This window comes from Mobula hypostoma, chromosome 5, assembly GCF_963921235.1.
Source record: "Mobula hypostoma chromosome 5, sMobHyp1.1, whole genome shotgun sequence".
In the NCBI taxonomy this organism is placed as follows: domain Eukaryota; kingdom Metazoa; phylum Chordata; class Chondrichthyes; order Myliobatiformes; family Myliobatidae; genus Mobula; species Mobula hypostoma.
In genome coordinates, this window is record NC_086101.1 from 130,461,270 (window position 1) to 130,485,539 (window position 24,270).

A 24,270-nucleotide genomic window follows, 5' to 3' on the forward strand; every position below is an offset into this window, starting at 1 on the left:
ATTGGTCATTGTAAATTGTCCCATGACAGTTGGGGGTTGCTGGGTAGTGTGGCTCAGGATGGCCTGTTCCATGCTATATTTCCGAATAAATAAACTCTCTGTTGTCGAAGGTGGTAAGTAGGTGGCCTGATGAAGAGGAAAATTTCCTACATAGTCTTAATCATTCATCCAGGCCTTAATTTATGTCATTTGCTGCACAGATGATAAGAGAATCAAGGAATGTGGGAGTAGGGAAGTAAACAGGGAGTTAAGGCGGATCAGCCAATATGGTGGCAGGACCTAATCCTTCTCTTAGTTCTGAATTCAAAAGTAGGCTTTGCTGGCTCTGTCATTACTCTGGTAACCAAATATTTACCGCACCTCATTCGGTCACAATATCTCACGGCACATTAGGCAGTTGATTTTGATGTAAGATGCTGCATAAATGAACCTCAAAGTCTAGGCCAGCATCCACGACAGTACTGAGAGAATTCTGCACTGTTAGAGATGGAGTCTGTCGGCTGAGGTGTTAGGCTATTATTCGACATGCCAAGGGCGTGGCCTAAGAACTTCGCTGGCCTTCAGAGGTCTGAGACTTCGTGGCTCTGGAGACGGGTGGATCGAAGGTCAGTGTCCCGGCAGGAGATTGGTGTGTTGTGAGAGTTGGAAGATCTACAGCTGTGTGCCCAGAGACCCGAGATATTTGGGCACAGAGCTCGGAAAAAGCGACACAACGGACTTTTAACATCGTAAACCAGCAAGTTGTTTGTTATGTCTCCCCTCTCGCTGTGAAATGGAGACACATTTTTCTCCCTTATTAGGGGGAGAGAGAGACCCTGTGGTATATCGAATACTGGGTGGACGAGTAGTCTTTGGAGGACTGCAAGTCTGTGTCTTTGCTGTTGCTTTGCTGTATGCTTGAGTGCTCAGTGGTGGGTACCAATGCTTTATTTTGCTGGTGGGGGGAGGGTGGGTCATTGCTGGCTGCCGTTTACGCACGGGAGGAAGGGGAGCTGGGGGGGGGGACTTTGGGGTTCTCACATTTAACTGTGATTCATTCTTTGGGGGCACCTCTGTTTTCGTGGATGGCTGCGAAGAGAAAGCATTTCAGGATGTATATTGTATACATTTCTCTGACATTAAATCTGACTTTGAAACCTTTGAAGCAAGTTGTCTCAGGTTTGTGCATAAGGTGACAAGGCACTTTACAACGAAGAGCGGGTGGGTTGCCATTTCTGTCCTGGACATAATGTACCTCCGGTTCATGTAGGTAAAAGGTACTGGGGCAGATTACCCACCAACGTCTGCTTAATCAGCCGGGTGACTATGCCATGGCTGGGCTACTTCCATGTGTGCTGCAGGGTAGCATTCCTGCTTGGCATTGCACTGGTGACAGGGTCAGCATTATTAATCCCTGTCTACTCCTCTTGGCACAGCACCAATCCTGTGCTTGGGTCATCTGCCTGCAGAGCTGACACTGGATTAAATATGGTGCAAGTACAGCAGCCCCCGTGAAAATCAAATCACGAGAATACATTCTTACATCAGATTTTATTTGACTCTGTGTGTGTGTGTGTGTGTGTGTTTGGACCCTCAAGTCTGCTCCCCCATTTGATCATGGCTAATTGATTTTCCTTCTGAATCCCATTCCCCTGTTTACTGCCTGTAACCTTTGATGTCCTAATTACGTTTGTAAGTAAGAGCCTATCAACCTCTGCTTTAAACATTCCCAATGACTTGGCTCCACAGCCATCTGTAACAATCAATTCCACGGATTCACCACCCTCTAGCTAATGAAATTCCTCATCTCTGCTCTAAGTGCAGGCCCTTCTTTTCTAAAGGCTGCACCCTCTGGTCCTAGACTCCCGCTATTGGAAGCATTCTCTCCACATCCATTCTATCCAGGCCTTTTAATATTCATTTGTGGGCCTGTTAATGCACATGAGAATGTTAGTGTGCATATGAGTGTGTATGTATGTGAGTGTATGAGTGTGTGTTTATGTAGTGATGTGTGTGTGTGTATAGGGTGTGTGTTAATGTATGGGTGTGTGTTAGTGTATAGGTGTGTGTGAGTGTCTAGGCTTGTATGAGTGTGCAAGGATGCATGCGTGCCTGTGCATTTTTAAGATGATTTTACAGATACTGCCTGATTTTGAAATGTTTCTGATTGCGGAAGGGCATTCAGTGACAGCTTCAACAGCCTGCGGACAAGGTTCGGGCTGGGTGAGGGAGCCTTGCCAGCTGGCAGAGCCATTCTGTCAAAGTAGCAGGCCAGTTAAGCTGGGAGAGATGATGCAGCATGCAGAGCTGAGCTGATGAGCTGGAAAATGCCTTCCAATGATGACTCCTTGGACCAAGCTGAAAAGAACAACGGAGTGCAGGGGCAGGTAGCCAGAAATCATAGGCAATAGAGCCTCTACTCTAGTTCATGGTCATTGTCAATCTGCTGTTTGCAGAAGCTTGCTCTGCACAAATTGGCTGCCGTGTCTTCGATACTACATCTGTGGCTGCACTTTAGCACTGGAGTTATTTTAGTCTGGAGCAGTGATCATCTTTGCCTGTGCCCTCTATAACTGAGTGTCCAGTTTACAAGTCGAGGATGCAGTTCTATTTTTATTAGTAGGAGACTTGATATTTAGTCAATAGCTTTGATTATCGGGTTGAATTTTTTTTCATTCGGCTCAGTTGTTACCGGGCAGTCTGTGAGTGGATGAATGTCTTGCCTATGATCTTGTTCACTTTTCGCATGTTGATCCTTTACTCCTTGAAAATCAATCACACCTAGTAGAACCCTGAGTGACACTCCCGTCTTCGGGAAATGCTGTAGACACCCGTTGCAGGTCTGGGATCATTCTAGATCAATAGTCCCTATGATCGACTTAAATTAGGACACCCTTAATACATACATATGTTTCTTCTTTCCACTGTCACTATCAATGACTGTGTTCCTCACTGGCAACCTTTAATTCTAGCATACTGCAACATGAAAGAGAGGTGCTGATATTAACACTGAGAAATCTTACATGTTGGGAAAGGCTTTCTCTCTCTGCTACCCAACACCCCTGCTTACTATCCCCTACACAAAGAAGTAGGCAGTAGGCCATTTGGCCCTTTTAGGCTGTGCCACCATTCAGTCAGCATTTCACTACCTTCTTCTGAATCATTAAAGTATATTTCAAACAGTTGTCATTCATGTACTGCTCCATTTGTTGCTCACGGGCTGCAGACCCCAAGCTCAAAATGACACCCTTCCATTTGTTACTTCCTCCTAATAAGCTAATTCGAATTCTGCAGATGCTGGAAATTCAAGCAACATACATCAAAGTTGCTGGTGAACGCAGCAGGCCAAGCAGCATCTATAGGAAGAGGTGCAGTCGACGTTTCAGGCCGAGACCCTTCGTCAGGACTAACTGAGAGCTAATTCTCTATCCACATTAATATATTTTGTTGAGCTCGTAGCTTGCAACGTAATCTCTTAGTGCTTTTTGAATATCCACATATATGTATATGATCTCTGTGGAGTTTTCATGTTTTCTCTGTGACCATGGCGTGTTGCAGTTTCCTCCCACATCCTGGAAATGTTGTAATTGGTTGGTTAACTGGCTGTTGTATTGTCATAACTGTACAAGTGGATGGATGTTGGGGGAGTCAGGGGGACATGATCGGCATCTGTGAGAGAAAGACCTATAGGCTTAATGGGATTCTTCGGATATGGATGGAAACCTAACGGTCTAAATAACCTATGTCACACAAAAATCTGGGATGAGAAATTTATGAATATGAGGCATCTTTCCTCAAACCACTTTGACTTACACTTCCCCAAAATGTTGTAAGTTAGTCTGACTTGATTTCCCCTTCATGAAGTCATGCTGACTCTATTGATTCCAATCGTGACTTTCTAAACTTCCTGTTACTAGCTCTTTAATAAATAATAATAACATTTTCCCAATAATAGGCATTAGGCTAACTAGTCTGTAGTTGCATCCTTTTTGTTTCCTATCCCTTTTGGATAAGATTATCACGTAAGCAATTTTCCTTCGATACACACCTTTCCTCTTTTGCACAGGGAAGGGAAGGTAGAAGAAATATTTACAAAGAGAGCTGTTTTATTCAAAGCAAAAGTTCTGAATTCTTCAGAGGATTTGAAACAGATGCAATCTATAAGGCTATAAATGGATTTTATGAATATATAAAGATCATAACATCACCTTTTTGAATAATCCACACATTTTGAGGCATTAGACTCTAAAATGTTGCTCAGGAGTGCTTTGCAATCTTTCCCAGTTGTTCTCCTGAACATATTCTTTGCAATAAAAGTCCTTTTCTCAAATATAATAACCCAGCTGCATTCTGCTGAAGGTGACACACACAGAATACTGGAGGAACTCAGCAGGTTGGGCAGTATTTACGGAAATAAATAAACAGTCGTGTTTCAGGCCGAGACCCTTCTTCAGGACTTTTCATCAGTCCTGATGAAGGGTCTCGACCCGAAACATCAACTGTTTCTTCATTTTCATAGATGCTGCCTGACCTTCTGAGTTCCTCCAGCACTTTGTGTGTTCTGCCTCGGATGTCCAGCATCTGCGGAGTTTCTCATATTTGTGCATTCTGCTGAATCACGGACATATTCCTGTCAAGCTGCATTCTGGGCAACCCTTCATCGCAAGGAGAACTGTGTCCAGATGTTTCCTTTGGTTTAGGGTTTTGCTTATTATACAGCAGAAAGGCAATTCAGACCATCAGGTTCAGATGAATACCGAGCAGAAAATTCCCATCAGTCTTAATCCTGATTTCCTTGAAGGTGCAGGGAAACCCACAGATTCAAAGGGAAAATGTGTAAACTCGACAGAAGGAACACCGGAGGTCAGAATCAAATCTTGGTCTCTGGCACTGTGAGGTTTGAACAAAGACAAGAAAGAAATAGCCAGATATGTCTATCACATGATAGAGTGTCCAGGATGTATGTTGATGGGAAAATGTCCATCATTGGATTGGTAGTGCAAGCAGGAGATTTTGTTTTATGCCAGAGTGTATATAGTCTGAAGAAATTTACTTTATTAATGAAAACAAAGCCTCAAAAGCAATAGGAAAATGGTGCTGATGTTGTATCTGCCGTGCCACAGTACTGAGAGAAAGTGACATTAAGACAAAATCAAAGTCAGAGGAAATGGTTTGCCATTTAAAATTGTGCCCTGTTAGAGTTGGTTGTCTGAGTGTATCACACATACCACTATCATGAATTAAAACATATTCAACCCCAGGCTACCTGATACATGCACTCAGAATTGCATTCTTACCTAAAATACTCACATTTTTAGGAAAAGGCTTACTAGGGTGGAAAGAGGACCCTATCTCCCATGACCACATTTTCCAGCATCCAAATGATGTCTGTGGAAAGAGGCATTGACCTTGGGTGGGTTTTGGCACTGATATATCCATGCAGATATATAGAACAAGAACAACACAGGAGCAGATGAAAACAGAACCTGGAGTAAAGACAAGGAAATCTGCAAATGCTGGAAATTCAAGCAACACACACAAAAAATGCTGGTGAACGCAGCAGGCCAGGCAGCACCTCTAGGAAGAGGTACAGTCGGCATTTCAGGCCAAGACCTGATGATGGGTCTCGGCCCGAAACGTCGACTGTACCTCTTCCTAGAGGTGCTGCTTGGCCTTCTGCGAGAACCAGGAGTAAGCCACTTAGCCTCTTAAGTTTGCCTTGCCATTGAATATGATCATGGCTAATCTCTGCTAGCCTCAACTTTGCTGTATAATTTCCCCATAACCTAAACTTAAATCTCATCTTTCTATTATTTATCTGGCCTCATCTTCGTTGTATCTAATATTGTAGCTTCCGTCATCATCAGGGGCAAAGAGTTCCAGAAATAACTACCCTATGAAAGAAGAAAATTTTGCACATTTCAGTTTTAAATGACCAACCTCTTGTAGTTATATTCTCTTGTTTGTGACCTTGTGAACATCTTTTGTGTTTGATTAAGTCAGTCCTCATTCTTGATAGTTCCAATTAATACAAATCTGAACTGTCTAACTTCTCTTGATAGAATAAACTTCTTGTGTCTGGAATTAGCTTGGGGAATTTCCTTTAGACCACTTCCAATTTTACTGTGTCCTTTCTTTAACTGAGGAGACCAAAACTCTTCACGGTATTCCCGGTGTGGCCTCATCATCACCTTGTACAACTGTAAGAAATCTACCCTAGTGCAGGACTGGTCAGCAACTGTCAGCAGGCTGGATGGAGAGCGAGGTGTCTCCCAGTGGAGGTTGGTTGTAGGGGATTCATAGCCCGTTCTTTAGTTAGAGCCTTCAGCACTTTGGGCATTGAGGGAGAGAGGAAGAGGAGAGCCATCCGCAGTACCACCGATGCGGCAGAGAGGGCCTCAAGATGGCTGTGGCTCAAAAGAGGGGAGCCATGGAGTCATAAGTAGCTAGCCATCTGGACACAAGCTGGGGTCTGATCAGCCCCGGCTGGGTCACCTGGAGGAGGTTCTATGATGTTGAAAGACCCAAAACAACCGATGATTCCAGAAACATCACTGAAGATGTGTCCAGAAGCATCAATAGATGTATGTACACAGCAAACTCCAAATCTTTAACAATAAATACATATATATTGCTTAATTTCTTGCTGGGTCTGCCTGCTAATCTGCCATGATTCATGCACTGGAGCACTTTTTCAATTTTGTCCCCACATTCTCCCAGTTCTAACTCAGAGTCTTGCAGAAAATGATAAGATGGGAAAGACATGCTACCTCTGTGTTGTACATGCAATGGATATTCCATCTCAAGTATGGTCCTGTTGTGGTCAAAAACAAAATTCTGAAGTTGAGCTCAAGTTGCATGCATTGCTGTTGAGAACATGCAACTAGAGATGCAATTCTGGTTAAGTGAAAGGAAAGTAGGCCTTTGCCATTTTACAGAAATTGCATTTTGAAGATTGATCACATTAACATCAATGACCAATGGGTGGTGCAACTAGTAGAGCTACTGCCTCAAAGTTCACTGACCGAGATCCAATTCTGTTATCCAGCGTTGTCTATGTTGAATTTGTACTTTCTTCACGTGATCACGTGGGTTTCCGTTGTGTCTTCAGTTTCTTTCTACAGGCCAAAGATGGACGTTTGATAGGTGAACATTACCTCTACTATGTACAAGGGTGGTAACATCTGATGGGTGGGGGAAGGGGGGTTGGATTTGATGGGAATCGGAGAAGAATAAAATGGGATTAGTGTTAATACCTGGTGATGGTTGGTGAGGACTTGATGAGCCTTAGGATGTGTTTCTATGAAAATGTATTTTAGGATAGAAAACTCAGTTTTTAATAGTCCTTCCTTTGAATGCTGATAAAAGTATTGCTGACTGGTTTAAGACTATGCAATTGTGATCGAGTCATAATTGTCGGACAAAGTTCAGAGAGGCACGGGGTGATTGTGCAAGGCGCAGATGGTAGTACTTTCATCAGGCTACAAGACACGAGTTCAGAAAATCAGCTGATGTTCACAGACAGTTTGAACAGTTGATTAATGTGTTTCTGGACAAACAAAAATAGGAGGCCACTCAGCCCATTGCATGAGATGCCAGACCTTTCAAACAACAGAGGTGTTCCAGGTTTTATTTTCTCCGTGTCCTTGTTAGTTGTTCCTTTCCAAATATTTTTCCAACTTCTCTTTAACATCAAATGTAGAATCTTGCAGCACTGGATAGTAAGACTTGTGGATTAAGATGTGTTAAAGGCAGCGTGAAATGACCCTGAAAGGCAGGGCGAAATGAGTTTTCTATTAGGTGGGTGAAAAACTACTCATGGAGTGGGTGACCGCTTCAATTTCTGTGAAGGCAACATATTTCATAATACCTTGTTACTTCAAGCTTCAAATTACATCTAACTTAGCTGCTTGTTCAGCTGATAATTGATGGAAAATTACTTATAGAGCAACAGTTACAATTGCATTCTAAAGCATCTGCACATATGCATAATGTTTACCTTTAACATAGAATATGGAGCATAGAACAGTATAGCACTGAAACAATATTGCGCTAAACTGCTTAAACTAGTAATCAAATAGGTAACTAATCTAATGGTTTCTGCCTACACAATGTCCAGATCTTTCAATTTTTTTTACATTCATATGCCTATCTAAACATTTCTTAAACGTCTTTGTTGTTTCTGCCTCTACCACCACCGTAAGCAGTGCATTCCAGGCACGCACCGCTCTCCGTATATATCCCCTCACATCTCCTTTGAACTTACCCCTCTCACCTTAAATATATGCCTTTTGCTATTACACATTTTCATTGCTGGGAAAAAGATCCGGTCTGTCTACTTTATCTCTGCCTCTCAAAATCTTATAAACCTCTATCTGATCTCCCCTCGGCCTCCACTGCTCCAGAGAAAACAACCCAAGTTCATCCAACTTCTCCTTAGAGTACATGCCCTCTAATCCCGGCAACATCCTGGGAAACCTTTTCTGCACCTTCTCCAAAATCTCAATGTCCTTCCTGTAATGTGAATACCAGAACTGTATGTAATACTCCAGATGTGGTCTAACTGGTGTTTTATAAAGCCGCCACATACCTTGCTGACTTTTGAACTCAATGCCTTGACTAATAAGGACAGGAATGCTGTATGCTCCTTAACCACCCTATTTACATCACACATTTGCCTCATCTTCCACCTCCGAATCCAGAGAGCTACAAAAGAAGCAAGTCTCTCTTTACCCTAAAGAATACATAACATAAACAAGCACAACAAACTCTGCAGATGCCAGAAATCTGAAGCAACACACACAAGATGCTGGAGGAACTTGGCAGGTCAGATAGCATCTATGGAAATGAATAAACAGTCAGTGTTTCGGGTCGGGACCCTTCCTTAGGACTGATAAAGGGCCTTAGCTTGAAACGTCGACTGTTTATTCATTTCCATGGATGCTGCCTAATCTGCAGAGTTCCTCCAGCATTTTGTGTATGTTGCTTATATACATATTTATCTGTGTAAACAATATGTATGCAGGATATTGACATTCTTAGGCAGTGTACTATGGCTCAGGAGATTATTTGTCTGTTTTGGAGTGACACTGTGGCACAGTGAGCAGAGCTGCTGTTCATAACTCTTGTATTCCAATGTATACCCAAGGATGAGCTGATGATTTAACAGACAGTAGTGATTCCTGCTCCACCTATGTTTTCATGGCATGTACTACCTACCGCAGTCATCTAAAAGCCCTGGACAGGTAACACAAGGCTGCCCTGACACAATCCTTCAAATCCACTGGAAGGATTAGCAAATCAATCTCAATGTCCTTTCATAGACCAATGCCTCCAGCATCGAATTGCTGTGTACACACAATCAGCTCTTTGAACAGGTCATGTTGTTTGCATGTAGCACCAAATTTGCGAAACAGACACTCAGTTCCAAAGTCTTCCATGGCATGGTAGAGGATTATCAGGAAGACAGAGGAGACAACTGAAGACTTCCTTGAGAAAGTGCAGTGCCCCCACCAATTTGTGTGGAAATTCTTGACTCATGTCTCCTCAAAATGGAGAAGAAACTTTCAAGTTGACAGTGTGAATCTAGACTTCTGTGTGCAGGGTATTACAGAAGTCTAGCAGAAGGAGTGTACTACTTTCAAAACTACCCACCTACCTACCTAATAGTAAGAAGAAGTGTTATCATACAGTAGAAAAAGGGCTAGAAAGTTAGAAGGAGAGGGTTCTATCACAACCCTGAGTGAATCCCCTGTCCGGATAAAATGGAGGTCGGCAAGAACAGGAGTGGCGAACAAGTATTCTTACTAAGAAGCAGAATGGGACTTTTCACTGTGTTAAAGGTACAACATGCAAGCTGTGAGTGTAAATAAATGACACTTAAGCGATCTTTAAGGGGTTTTCTTGTGACCAGTAACGCACTTTGATTGCAAAAAGTGAGGGGAAACTTTTAGTGTCTTGTAGGGCTGCTGCAGTTTACTTCGCTAAAGTAAGTTTTTCCATCAAAGGTTGTCTGGCTTCAAATTAAAACGATTTGGCTATCAAGCTCATCGCTCAGGCAGAGAACAAAGCTTGCATGTAATCCGATAGTGCTAAATGTAGGTTGGAGAGCAATGACCGAGAGTAACCTCCTCCCTGTTTCATGCAGCTCAGCTCTGTGGTATTGCTTCTTCAGTCAGCTGAACTGCTAGACTGAAACCGCTGCCAAAAGCTGCTTCGGACACAGCACAAAGGAAGTGCTGACTGGTTGAAGCAATTGTGTTGGAGCAACTTGCTCTTTCCTCCCACCCGGACTCTTTAGATCAGAAATGCCACAACCCAGTTTAAACTTGAATGCAAACCTTCTTAATCTTTTCCCTCACTCTATCACTCACAGATGTTTATTCTGAGGAAATCCTCCTAAGTATGCTGCCTTGCTGTCTTTCATTTTGCCTTTTAGATGTTCCAATAAACCCAACACTTAAGAGTATTTTTTCTCATTGTCAAAATTCCTCTGCTCTTGTTCTTTCCACATGCCTTGGTATTAAAGGCGTTGCCTTCTCCTTCTTACAAAAATGTCTGTCAGGTTTGAGGGTCATTTTGTTATGTTCTGTTTTCTGTGAGTTATGAGGCTATTGTGTGACATAAACATTGTGCTGCAATTGAGACAGGAAGCTCTTGGCTGGGTAGATGCTGAGATGATGTGTTCCTTCCAGTGTTCTGCTAGATTCCTTGTGCTGCAAGCAGGGGAACGTCAGGATGTCAATGCCATCCTGAAGACTCCTCTGTTTTGAGCAGTCAGGGTCAGGAGCATGTGGATTTACACTTTGTCAAAGAGGCTTTGAGAACATCCTTGGAGTTTCCTCCTGGTAGAGGAGCTCAGAACTGAGTGCTTGTTTTGGGTGCCACATGCCGAGCACTGGATTTCTGCTCTGACAGAGAATGCTGGCATTCATTCACTTCTCCTGCTTGTAGATGTGGTGGATTTTGCTGAGACAATGTTGGTGGTTTTTCTTCTGCACTTTAAGGTATTGTAGTTAAGTAATCTGTGCCTTGGAACAGGAGGGCAAGGATCACTGCTGCTTGCTATGAGTTAGGTGTCAGTTTGTAGGTCTTGATCTTCAAGTGCTCTTTTCATCAGTTAGACAAAGCTGGCCTCCTGTGGGCAATGGTGAATTTCATCATTTGATGTCCCTTTTCATGTTCCAGTATTCCAGGTTTCAAAGTGGACTTTCTTGTTGGACACTGGTGTTGTACATTGGGGCCATTTTGTTAAAGAACTATTGTCTTGTGGGCAAGTGATGTGTAGGACCCTTCAACTTAGATGCTTCAGTGAATGGGTCGATGGATCTTAACCTCCAAATGTGCAAACACTGTCAGACTTCACTTGTACTCTGCAGCTCAATGACTGAAGTTGAAATGACCTTTGTTTTGGAGTGGAGTTACTGTAGATTGAACAATTTCTCATAAATTAGCTTCACTCCAATTGGAAGCTTAATGGAAGTAAGTTGTTAAACTAAACATGAGGGATGAGTCAAGGCAACAACATAGACTTGCCTGACTGCAACCATTATAGACTGGAGAGTTAGAATTTGTATAAATGAAAATAACTGGTCCTTAAAGACTGAGAAGAAGCTCTTCCACACTACCAGAAGTAAGTAACTATGTACATACTCCTGTTTGGAGGTTATCAATGTCAGTTGACAACATGAAGATGTTTTCATTTTGTGCTTGGTGTCCCACTCTCCTCGCACCCCATGAGGTCCCAACCCACCTCCTCCCTTCCTCAAACACTGTCACAACCCCATTACTGACATGCAAAACTTTGCCAAATGCTTGGTGTGGTCATTTTCTGATGAGGTAATCAGAGAATGAAGATGAACGCACATGGAAAACGTATACAGCTGGAATGCAGCCAACCAGATTCTGTTCTTTATTAACCCAGTATGTTGGATAGAGCTGATTTTGGTGACATTCCTTTCTTCTCAATATCAATTTAATTAAAAGTTAACCCTGGTTTGATGATAGTGGGGTTATGTAATTTTTTCAGGCTGATTTTCTACCTCTATCTCTATTGTTAAAACCTGTTTCAAAAGTTTAACATGTTTGATGCATCACAGTTGGTGCATTTCCTGTTAAAACGTGCAAAAGCTTTTGAAGCACACACAAGCTGAGAGGTTATTATCGGTCAGTTCACATGCCTGTACAAGTCTTTGGCATCCCTCGTGCACATGGTTCATCTGTGACTACGAATATTAATGAGATTCTGTTTGAGTCCAAGTGTTGAACACAGGCGCTGTGAACTAAAGTAACCCCACAGAAGTATTCAGTGAATATATACTTTCCTTTTAAGTTGGCATTCTCTCAAAATTTTATTGCTTCTTTGTTTTTACTTGCCAGTAATTCAGATACTTTGGAGAAAAGTTAGGAATGCTTTTTTTGCAGAATGTGCCAATTTTTTGTTTTAAACCAAGATTCCATCTGTTATCTCAAGGGGTTGTAAAAGATCCCATGACACTATTTTGAAATGTGGTAAGAGAATTGTGAATGCCTTAGCCAGTATTGACTGCTGACAAAATATCACTGAAAGGAATATCTGCCACCAATTACATTATTGTTAGGAGGAGTTTGCTGTTTTCAAGTCAGCTGCAGCAGGACAGTGATACACTTATAAAAATACTTAATTAATGTTACATTAGGTGTCCTGAAATGCAAAGGATTAAGTAAGTTTATTAATATAAGTATTTATTCTGAAAATATCCTGAACCAAAAGCTAATGCTTGATATCATCAGATGGTAACAATAAATCAAGATTAAGGTTACTTGTTGAGGAGCAGTGAAGGAGAGAACCAATAAACAACAGTATAAGCCTAATAATGGGTAACCTTATTCAAACATACAAGATCCTAACAGGATAGATGCTGAGATAGTTTCTCTTGTGGGAGAGTCACAAACAAGGATACAAAGTAAGGGGTCATATTTAAAATTGAGGTACACAGAAATGTCTCCTTTCTGGAATTCTCTGCCCGTGCAGCTGGTGAAGTACAGATCATTAGATATATTTAAGATGGAGATAGAAATACTCAAGAAGATAAAGGTAATGAGGCTCATGAAGGAACAAACAATATGCTGGAGGAACTCAGCAGGTCAAGCAACATCTGTGGAATGAAGGAATTGTTGACATTTTAGGTGAAAATTCTGAATCAGGACTAAGGATAGAGAAGGGTGATAGTTGTATAAAGAGGAGAGGCTAATGGGGAACTGACACGGAAGAAGAGCTGAGGATGGTGTAGAACAGCCATATTTTTATTGATTGACAGAGTACGCTTGATTGCAATATCAAACCTGCTCAAACTCTTTGCTTACTGACTGCATCTTATTTTTGTGTGCAGATCTCAGGCTCCAGGATTTCTTGATTGAAAATGAGACACTGTCAGAATTTCTGTACCAAAACATGTCGTTTGATCGTCCGACAGTGGATAAAATTTTGGATGCTGATGTAAATTTTGAAAAGGTAAAAAAAAATGACAGTAGTGTCGAGTAATAGTCTCAACAACAACATCCCATCTTAGTCCATAATCCAGACTTTGTGTCTGGTTCCACGTTGTGCCAACTTTTCTTGCTATATATTCCTGTGCTAAGATTTATACTATCAATATCATCTTGTTGCCTTGTAGCGAATCTGGTTTTCTGGAAATTTATATGAAACTGTCGATGTAAATTCCAATGCAGTAGTTAATATTATGTGTCTATCCAACAATATGAAAGATTGTCCAGATAAATCTAGTATATGAAAGCACAGTCCAGTAAATCATCCAATGAGTTCCATTGTCAATCATCAACAAAGTGAATGAACATGGCATCTACACTGAAATTAAGTGCGATTTACTTATCAATACCGCCTTAGTAATGCCCACTTTGGCTTTTGCCAACACGTCTTGGTTCCAGAGCTCATTACAACCTTGTTCCAACTATGTTCCAAAGAGTGTAATCCCAAACATGAGGTGTAAGTGACTTTACTTGATACTAAGGCATCTCTTGACTGAGTAGGATATCAAGGAGCCCTGAGGAAAAAAACAGTCAACAGGGGCATCAAGAGAAAAGAAGTGCATGTAATGGAAAGAAAACTGAAAGGGCAATCATATTGTTCTAGTTCAAATTGTCTTTGGTTGCACCATACTCCTTCTTCATAAGATCAAAAGTGAGATTTTTGCTGATAGCTACAGAATGTTCAATTCCATTCATAGCTCCTCATTGCTCAGATCCAGCAAGCCCTTTTGCATGGCCATCACCATCCCCTACTCCTGGGCAGTTTGGAATAGTTAATTTTGCGTAATTTCAGTGTGCCTTCTGAACATTTATCATACAATAATTGCCTCTTTGCAAGTTGAAGTTCTACATTGGATGTGCACTACATGTTACATTGATAACTTCCTACACAAATTCAGTTAAAGGAATCTATCCTAGAAGCATGGGAATGGGTAGCAATTGGAAAGTGTTGAATACTTTGAGACACGTGAGAGATGAAAAAAAAACACCAATTTAGTGGTCTTTTGGTGTAGATCACTTACACTGGCTACTCCCACTTCAGTATATCTAGCGACATGAAATCTTGCACCTCAGAGTGTGCCACTCAGCAGTGTTCAGTTACATTGTAAGATAGGTGAGTTTAAGGCAGACCAAAGTTTGTCTATCTCTGAGCTGATGGTCGAACGGTAGCAGTTGATATGTGCCTCGGGATGAATCCCTGGGTATAACCTTGTAGAATAGATTTAGAACTGTGTAATGCGCTAATTGTGATGAACTTTAGAGAAAAAACACACTACATCCCTTTGAAGTTCTTGATAAACATACAGTCCAAAGAGAGAGAGAGGATAGTCTCATCCCATCATTTGAGGTGAAATTCTCAAAACCTCTGGAGTGGGACTTGATTCTATAATATTTTCTCTTCAGTTATGCTGCTGAGCCAAACATACAGTCCAGTGATAAATAAGAAATTCTACTTGGATCAGACACTTTACAAATGTTGGTCAGAACCAATAAAGCGAGCCATTTTACAAATGATCACTTAGATGCTAATTCTGTCATTCACTGTGCATTTTATATGAGACCCGTGGAAGAAAGTACTGGGAAGAAACAAATAGCAAACATCCTGGTTAAATTTCAGAAAAATTGTGAAAATTGGAGTTAAATTCAATCAACTTAGTACTTGCATGACTTTGTAAAAAGTGTCATATTCACATTTATTGCCCTGGACATACATACCCAGGGTGTAAATGCCATTAAAATTAGCCTTTTTTTGCAGAAGCAGCAGTACTGTAGATTACAAAAAATGACAAACATAAATTAACATAAATTACTGTTCATGAAATGAATGAGGAATGATTACTTGGTTAGCCTATTTGCAGGTTTACTGTACTTCAAGTCATTTAGACATCTTATTTAAATAACTTTAAGGCTGTAATCTAATTTCAAGTCTAAGGTAGCAGTTACACTCTGCTGTGACATTATAGTATCAAGTGTGGCCTCTTGAGGTCATGTTAACCCGCTAACTAACAAATTGTACTACGTAATATATATAATCATTATGTTTTAAATTTTAACTCAGACAAGATTTGTATGAGCTGGGCTTGGTGGCTTGTGCAAGATCATGTACATTATGGATAATAATGTTTATGAAGCAATCAGTTTTGATTTGGAAATATTACTTTACATTATTAATTTCACAGCGACAGAAAACTAATCCTTTTTTGTTGGACAAGGATGTTATGGAATATAGTAATTAAGGCAAGTTGGGTAGGACGGCCCATCAGTCATGACACAATTTGAAGCATGGATCAAGCTCGGAAATCTATGCTAATCTTATGTTCCTAAATATACACTTTGGCATAACTAACTTTACTGCATGGAGCACTTAGCACAGTGATAATGATGCCACTGCAAAAGCACAAGCTTTCTGTGCACTCTTGACATAGAGATCTTTAACTATTGTGTCATTTGTTCCAGGTCATTACAGTTGGGCAAGGGTTACAGCTGAAAGACCTTTGCAATGGCACAAAACTGGATGACTTTGTTATCATTGGAGATCCCGCTACAGCCAGGGACACTCAGACTCTTATTTGCACACTGTCTGAGGAAGAGCTAAGAAAGGTTGAAAGAACATTCTTCTCTAACCTGGATATCCTAAAGTTAACCAAAGTAAGTGACTGAGTGTATAGCCCGACGCCGGCCCCCTAGGCCTGAGTCGACGTAGTAGTAGTAGTGTATTGCTCAGACAATACACCAAACATAACTTGACTTTTTCTGAGAAAAATGTTTGGGATTGGAATTCTCCTAATCTTCATACCTTGGGCTTATTCACCCCTGCCAATATTTTCCATGAGAGAAGGAGAGATAAAGAATTTTGCAGAAATGGAACTCTCAGAATCAAAATCAAGGGTTAATATCACTAGAATACTGTATGTTGTGAAATTTGTTGTTATTATGCAATACAAAACTTAAAAAGTCTATAAATAACAATAAGAAATATTGTAATTGGTGCTTGGGTTTCCTCCCACAGTCCAAAGTCCTACCAGCTAGCAAGTTGACGGGTCATTGTAAATTGTCCTAGGTCTGAATCGATGAGTTGCTGGGTGGTGCAGATTGAAGGGCCTGTACTGCACTGTATCTCCAAATAAAAACAAAATATTAAATTAAATGAGTAATGTAAGGAGAATACAAAAAAACATGGTCGTATTCCTAGAAGCTATGTAGCAGTGATGTAATCCTGGGAACTTTAGACCTATGAGTCTCAAGTCAGTGGTAGGGACGGTACTGGAGGGAATTCTTAGAGATAAGATTTTTGTGTATTTGGAAAAATATGGCCTAATTAGGGAGAGCCAGCATGGCTTTGTGCAGGACAAGTCGAGTCTTACAGACTTGATTGAGTTTTTTGATGAGGTGACGAGAGTGATTGATGAAGGTAGACTATGGTTGTTATCGACATGGATTTCACAAGGTGCCCCATAGGAGGCTCATTTAGAAGACTAAGATGCATGGGATCCATGGTAAATGGCCATTTGGATTGAGAACTGGCTTTCCCATGGAAGACAGAGTGTAGTGATCAAATAGACTTATTCGAGCTGGAGGTCTATGACTAGTGGTATTACACAGGGATTGGTACTGGGACTTCTGCTGTTTGTGATGTAAATAAATGACCTGGATGAAAATGTTGATGGGTGGGTTAGTTTGCAGGTTATAAGATGTTTGCTGTTGTTGTGGCTAGCATAGGTGACTGGCAAAGAGTACAGCAGAATATCGATCAGTTGCAGATATGGGTGGAGAAATGGTAGGTGGAGTATAACCCGACCAAATGTGAAGTGTTGCATCTTTGTAGGTCAAATCTAAAGATTACACTGTTAAGGGCAAGTCTCTTAACAGTGTTGATGAGCAGAGGGATCTTGGGATCCAAGTTCATAGCTCCCTGAAAGTGGCTGCACGTGTATATAGGATGGTTAAGAAGGCATATGGCATACTTGCCTTTATTATCTGAACGTTGAGTTCAAAAGTCAGGAAGTTGTTGCAGCTTTATAAAACTCTTACTTAGGCCATATCTGGAGTATTGCATATAGTTCTGATCACCCCATTACAGGAAGAATGCCAAGGTGTTGGAGAGGGTGCAGAAGATGTTTACAAGGTTGTTGCCTGGATTAGAGGCTATGTGCTCTGAAGAGAAGTTGGACAATCTTGGGTTTGTTTTCTCTCGAGTGGCAGAGGTTGAGTGGAGTACTGATGGAGGTTTGTAAGATTATGAGAGGCATAGATAGAATAGACAGACTACCTTTTTCCAAGGATTGTGGTGAAAAATTAGTTCCTCAGCTATTTGATTACCAGTTTAAGTGGTTCAGCACAACATGGTGGCCCAAAGGACCTCTTCCCGTGCTGTACGGTTCTGTGTTCTGGTGTACATGGTTTGTTGTCCGTTCAGAAATCTGATGGTGGAGGGGATGAAGCTGATCTGAAAATGTTGAGTGTGTGTCTTCAGGCTCCTTTACCGCCTCCTTGATGATAGCAATGAGAAGAAGGCATGTCCTCGGAGATTGGTTCTTTAACAATAGATGCCACATTTCTGAGGCATCGTCTTCTGCACATGTCCTCTATGCTGGAGAGGCTAGTACTCATGATAGAGCTTACTGAGTTTGCAATTTCCTGTACCTTTTTCCAATACTATGCAGGGGCACCTCCATACCAGACTGTGATGCAACCAATTAGAACGTTCTCCAGGGTATATCTGTAGAAATTTGCAAGAATCTTTGCTCACATACCAAATCTCCTCAAACTCCTAATGAGATATAGCCATGTCATGCCTTCTTTGTAATTGCATCAATATGTTGGGCCCAAGATGGATCTTCAGAAATGTTGACTCTCTGGAACTTGAAGCTGCCCACTCTTTCGACTGCTGATCTCTGGGTGAAGACTGGTGTGTGTTCTCTTGCCTTTCCCTTCCTAAAGTCCACACTCAATTCCTTGGTCTCACCGATTTCTTACTGGTGTTGAGTGAAAGGTTGTTACTACACCACCTCTCAACGAGCTGATCTATCTCACTCCCTTATATCTCCTCGTCACCATCTGAAATTCTGCCAACATTTGTTGTGTTATCTGCAAATTTATAGATGGTGTTTGAGCCGTGTCCAGCCACACAGTCATGGGTGTAGAGAGAGTAGAGCAGTGGGTTAAGCATGTATCCTTAAAGTGCACCGGTTTTGATTGTCAGTGAGGAGGAGATGTTGTTTCCGGTTTGCACTGACTGTGGTCTCCCGATGAGTAAGTCAAGGATCCAGTTGCAAAAGGCCATACACAGGCCCGAGTTTTGGGCCTTGTTGATTAGTTCCGAGGGTATGAACCCTGAGCTGCAATCAACAAACATCAGCCTGATGTAGCTATTGCTATTGTCCAGGTGTCCAAGACTGAGCGGAGAGCCAGTGAGACTGCTTCTGACGTAGACCTATTGTGGCTATATATATCAACACTTCTTTCTGAAATTTACTGTTTTTATTATTAAGTATTTCAATGTACTGCTGCCGCATAACGATAAGTTTCACATATGCCGGTGATACTAAATCTGATTCTGATTTTGATAAGTGTTACGTACCCTGTAACTGGGTTGCCAAACCAGCAGAAATGGATCACTCAGTTGGAGTCTGGAGTACTAGAACTAAGAAAGTTTTATTAAAGAAACAAGCAACACAGTAATCGAAAGGATAATAAATGCAACAATTCAGTGATGATAACCACACATGTGCACAGAAGTAAGATAACAGCATCAATCAAGCTCTATCGTTGTCTAGGGGTAAATGACCAATTTCAAAATTACTCAAAGTTCAGTCCAGTTAGTAGTTCAGTTCGCAGTAATCATTGCCATGGCGGTGGACAACGTGGGGGAAGAGAGACATAGAATAGGAACAACTGATCATTCAGAACGGCTTCACTCACAGACCAGCGGGATGGCTCACAAACAGCATTTGGGCGGGTCCTTGGTGATGTCACCTGAGGTCACCGACTGTGACCCCTCCTCCAGATGCGGTCGATCCTCTGCAGTGAACCCGGCACCCAGGCAAGGGCGGACACACACCGGGTTCCCGCTGATCGTACCTTTCCACCCTTGTCGTTGTCTGGCACTTCTCACCCACTCGTGAGAGGCGCACCGCTTCCAGGGTCTCGTTACCTCGGGTGGTGTGTGTGTCTGTCTTAGCGAACCTGTCCCTTTTTATCCCCCTGCTGGGGTATCACCTGTCCATCACTTCAAACAGTTCAGGGTTCAAAGGGGGGAGCCGCTCCAGACAGCTCTTCCTCCCACATCCCTTCATTACACATCTCCAGACGCTGCTCCATTGTTCCTTATCTCTCCTTCCCCTGAGGGCAGGTGGCAGACCAACTGCTGATGCCACTGATGCTAGCCCAGGCCAGCAAACATCTTAATTTTATGTGTATTCTCGTAACACTTCCCCCCTTTAAGGATTTTTACCGGGAGGTAAAAATTACAAACATGACTACATTATCTGATACATACACAATATACATCTTTAACAGTTATTTAGCTAATACAGAGAATTTGAAGCTGTCAACACCTTGACAGACAGTCATCACATTTTCTGTTCCTTTTACACGTGTTATTAATAATCCCTTAGACCAGGCTCCAACTCAGCAAACTTCATAGTGGCCAAAAACACTGATGAATTGCGACCAATGTAACCTCTCATTTGGTTTTGTCCCGGACCACAACAACAAGGGTCGTCCCATTCCGACTCAATTTTCTCTCGCAAGGGCTTAGTAGGAGGGGGACGGGTATTGACCGCAGAGTTATTGCAAAACTTCCTGCAGTACCCCACCATCTCCAAGAGCCTTCTGAGGGCCCTCTTGTCTGTCGGGGTTGGGAGGTCAGCGATAGCCTGCACTGTAGCTTGCATCACTGCCAGCTGCCCCTGTGTCACCACAATTCCCAGGTAAGTGACCTTCGTGTGGCCGAATTCATTTTTTTCAAGGTTCACTATCAAGCTGGCTTCAGACAGCCGTGTTAAATTGCCAATACACACCTCTGTGTTCATCAGCCCTTTAGTCACTGAATTACTCGAAAAATATGGGTGTTGTTTACTTGGCCGCCCTATTGTAACCACAATCACCCAACGTCCCAGTTCTTTGCATTTCCTCGGGACAATCAAACACATGGGTGCGAGTCGTTTAATTACTCCTTCGGGGATTAAGGGAGAGACCTTATCAGTAGACCTGGCCAAAACAATAGCCTTCTCCCATCTGACCGATCCCATCCTAATCTTTTCAAAATGGTTTTTTCCTCTTAGCAGGGGGCCCCTAGCTTCATTGATTTCCACGCTAACACCGACCAGGTTTGTTAGCATATCAAAAACCGGTGACCGTCTCAGTTCGCGTCGGTCATGATCAATAACATTTTTCCCCCTGGGCAGCCGGTAAATCTCTTTCATGATTCCACCAACTGTTTCCTCCAGCACCGCAAAATGTCCACCGGGGGGTACCTCGTGGGCCATGTTAAAAACCTCATCCCCATAACTCTTTTGCACCACCCCCCACTCCTCATCTGCGGATACTGTCCTTGATTTCCCTTTCTTCCTTAGCACTTCCTCATCCGCACAATAGCCTACTAGTTCCCTTGTCAAGGCTGTGTCAGAGAGAGCTGTCTCTGCAAAACCCATCAGCCCCTCGCCTCGCTCCTGCGTCTGCACAAATTCTTTCCTGGCTACTGCTACGTCCGTCCCAGCTCCCTCACTACCTCTTATCTCACTACACCCTGTCTCATACAAGGTTGGCAGAAATGTTTCAGCCAAATTCACCATCGCGGGCGGGGCCTCCATGCTGGCAGGCTGACCCGTCAATCTCACGACTGGGAACACGATTCCTCCGGCGATGTCATTACCGAGCAAGACTTCCACGTCTTTCATCGGTAATTCGGACCTCACCCCGATCGTGACTAGTCCAGAGACCAGGTTGCTCTGTAAATGTATCTGGTGCAAAGGGACTGACTCTGTCCCTTCCCCAACACCTTTGACCTCTACCTCCCCAGTCTGGGTCTCTGAGCTAAACTCTAATACACTCTTCAGTATTAGTGACTGACACGCTCCCGTGTCTCTCCAGATCCGCACTGGAACTGGTTTTAACCTCTTTTTCACTGACACCAGTCCGGCCGAGATAAACCTCTCGCGCCCTTCCTGGACTTTTTCAGACCTGTCCTTCCCTAGCGGTTCGCTTAACAGCTCAATACAGCCATTCAAAATTTCCGCTTTTCCTTTCCCCGTCTCCTTCCTTGGGGCAAAGCACCTGGACGCAAAGTGTCCGACTTTCCCACAATTATAACAGACGACCCCAGGAGACTTCCTACCAGGCTGCTCCCGGTCTACCTTATCCTTTTCACTAGTCCCCGGCTTACTTTCTGACTTTTCCGGTGGACTCTCCCCGCCGTCCTGACTACCCTTCTGGTAGCCTTTACTCGGGGCAACCTTCATTTTATGCGTCAACGCATACTCATCCGCTAACTTAGCAGTTGCGGCTAACGTGGCTGCCTCTTTCTCATCGAGGTAGGGTCTCATACCCTCAGGGACACAACCTTTAAACTGCTCAATCAGAATCAGCTGCAGCAGTCTGTCATAATCCCCCTCTACCCCTTTCGAGGCGCACCAACGCTCACAATATGTTTGCATCTCGCGAGCAAACTCCAAATACGTGCGGTCCCACCGCTTCCTCGCATTCCGGAACCTCTGCCGGTATGCCTCCGGGACCAACTCATAAATCCTGAGGATGGCCTCCTTCACCACCTCATACTTCTGGGCATCTTCCGCGGATAAAGCTGAGTAAGCTTGTTGGGCTTTCCCTTTCAGTACACTCTGAAGTAAAACAACCCACTTATCCCTCGGCCAGTCCTGACTTATAGCTACTTTTTCGAAGTGGAGAAAGTACCGATCCACATCGGTATCGTCAAATGGGGGAACCAGCCTAATCTCCTGGGTCGCCCGGAACCCTCCACCTTGGTTCGGCACGAGCCCCTGCTCGGCCCTTATCTTTAACTTCTCCAGCTCAAATTCCCTTTCCCTCTGTTTCTCCTCTCTCTCCAACTGTCTGTCCCTCTCTCTCTCTTCGTGTTCTAACTGCCGTACCCGGAACTCGTGCTCGAGTCTCAGTTTTTCAAGCTGTACCTGTACTGCGTCTCCAGCAGGTTTTTCAACAGACACCTCCCCCAGCTCACCTTGGGGAAACACACCTTTAGATACATAGTGCTCTACAATAGCTCTGTGTATCTCCTCTCTCCTCATTGTCGACTTCACCTTAGCAAGATTCACCCGTTTGGCCACAGCTATCAATTCCGATTTCCTGGCATCCTCTAATGCCTCCAAGGTCGGCGCCTTTATAAATTCCTCAACCTCCATTTCTGCTGTTTGTCTTTTCTTTCTTTCGGGAATTTTAACCCAATCAATTTACTCCGTCCCAAATTTAGCGTTAAAAATCGCGGACGAGAACCCCACTTATGTTACGTACCCCGTAACTGGGTTGCCAAACCAGCAGAAATGGATCACTCAGTTGGAGTCTGGAGTACTAGAACTAAGAAAGTTTTATTAAAGAAACAAGCAACACAGTAATCGAAAGGATAATAAATGCAACAATTCAGTGATGATAACCACACATGTGCACAGAAGTAAGATAACAGCATCAATCAAGCTCTATCGTTGTCTAGGGGTAAATGACCAATTTCAAAATTACTCAAAGTTCAGTCCAGTTAGTAGTTCAGTTCGCAGTAATCATTGCCATGGCGGTGGACAACGTGGGGGAAGAGAGACATAGAATAGGAACAACTGATCATTCAGAACGGCTTCACTCACAGACCAGCGGGATGGCTCACAAACAGCATTTGGGCGGGTCCTTGGTGATGTCACCTGAGGTCACCGACTGTGACCCCTCCTCCAGATGCGGTCGATCCTCTGCAGTGAACCCGGCACCCAGGCAAGGGCGGACACACACCGGGTTCCCGCTGATCGTACCTTTCCACCCTTGTCGTTGTCTGGCACTTCTCACCCACTCGTGAGAGGCGCACCGCTTCCAGGGTCTCGTTACCTCGGGTGGTGTGTGTGTCTGTCTTAGCGAACCTGTCCCTTTTTATCCCCCTGCTGGGGTATCGCCTGTCCATCACTTCAAACAGTTCAGGGTTCAAAGGGGGGAGCCGCTCCAGACAGCTCTTCCTCCCACATCCCTTCATTACACATCTCCAGACGCTGCTCCATTGTTCCTTATCTCTCCTTCCCCTGAGGGCAGGTGGCAGACCAACTGCTGATGCCACTGATGCTAGCCCAGGCCAGCAAACATCTTAATTTTATGTGTATTCTCGTAACATAAGTTATTGGGGAAGCGCAGGGACTGAAGGTGAAAAAATCACCGGAAGCCAAAGGCCTGAACCCCAAGGTTTTAAAGGAAATGGTCAGAAAGATATATTTTTCAAAACTCACTAAATATTTGAAATATTGATGAATTATAGGGGATCGGCAGAGATGATGTATGCTTGCAGTGAATGGTCAGACAAGCTGGAGAGGTCTGGTGGCCTATTCCTCCTCCTATAAACTTGTGTTCTTGTGATGATTTGAAACAAATGCTCACTGTCTCGGAAGGAGGGTAATCATTGCCAGTGCACATTTGTCTTGTTAATAATATCTTGTCTGTCCTTTACAGAAGGGAATGGCCATTGATCCTCTTGCAACGTTAGAAGTGTCTAATGCCATGGACTCTGTGCTTCAAAACGTCATGATTCTCACTAAAGAGGTG

General features: G+C 43.0%; 1 protein-coding gene across 2 annotated transcripts in view; it reads left to right on the forward strand.

Moving 5' to 3' along the window:
- The window catches only part of LOC134346993 (phospholipid-transporting ATPase ABCA1-like), a 170,398-nt gene that overhangs the window by 55,670 nt on the left and 90,458 nt on the right, over positions 1 to 24,270 (forward strand). For both annotated transcript variants that reach the window (XM_063048934.1, XM_063048935.1), the window contains exons 6-8: positions 13,350 to 13,471; positions 15,964 to 16,155; positions 24,178 to 24,267. In XM_063048934.1, the coding sequence (XP_062905004.1) occupies positions 13,350 to 13,471; positions 15,964 to 16,155; positions 24,178 to 24,267 (404 nt within the window). The remainder of the gene's footprint in view (positions 1 to 13,349; positions 13,472 to 15,963; positions 16,156 to 24,177; positions 24,268 to 24,270) is intronic.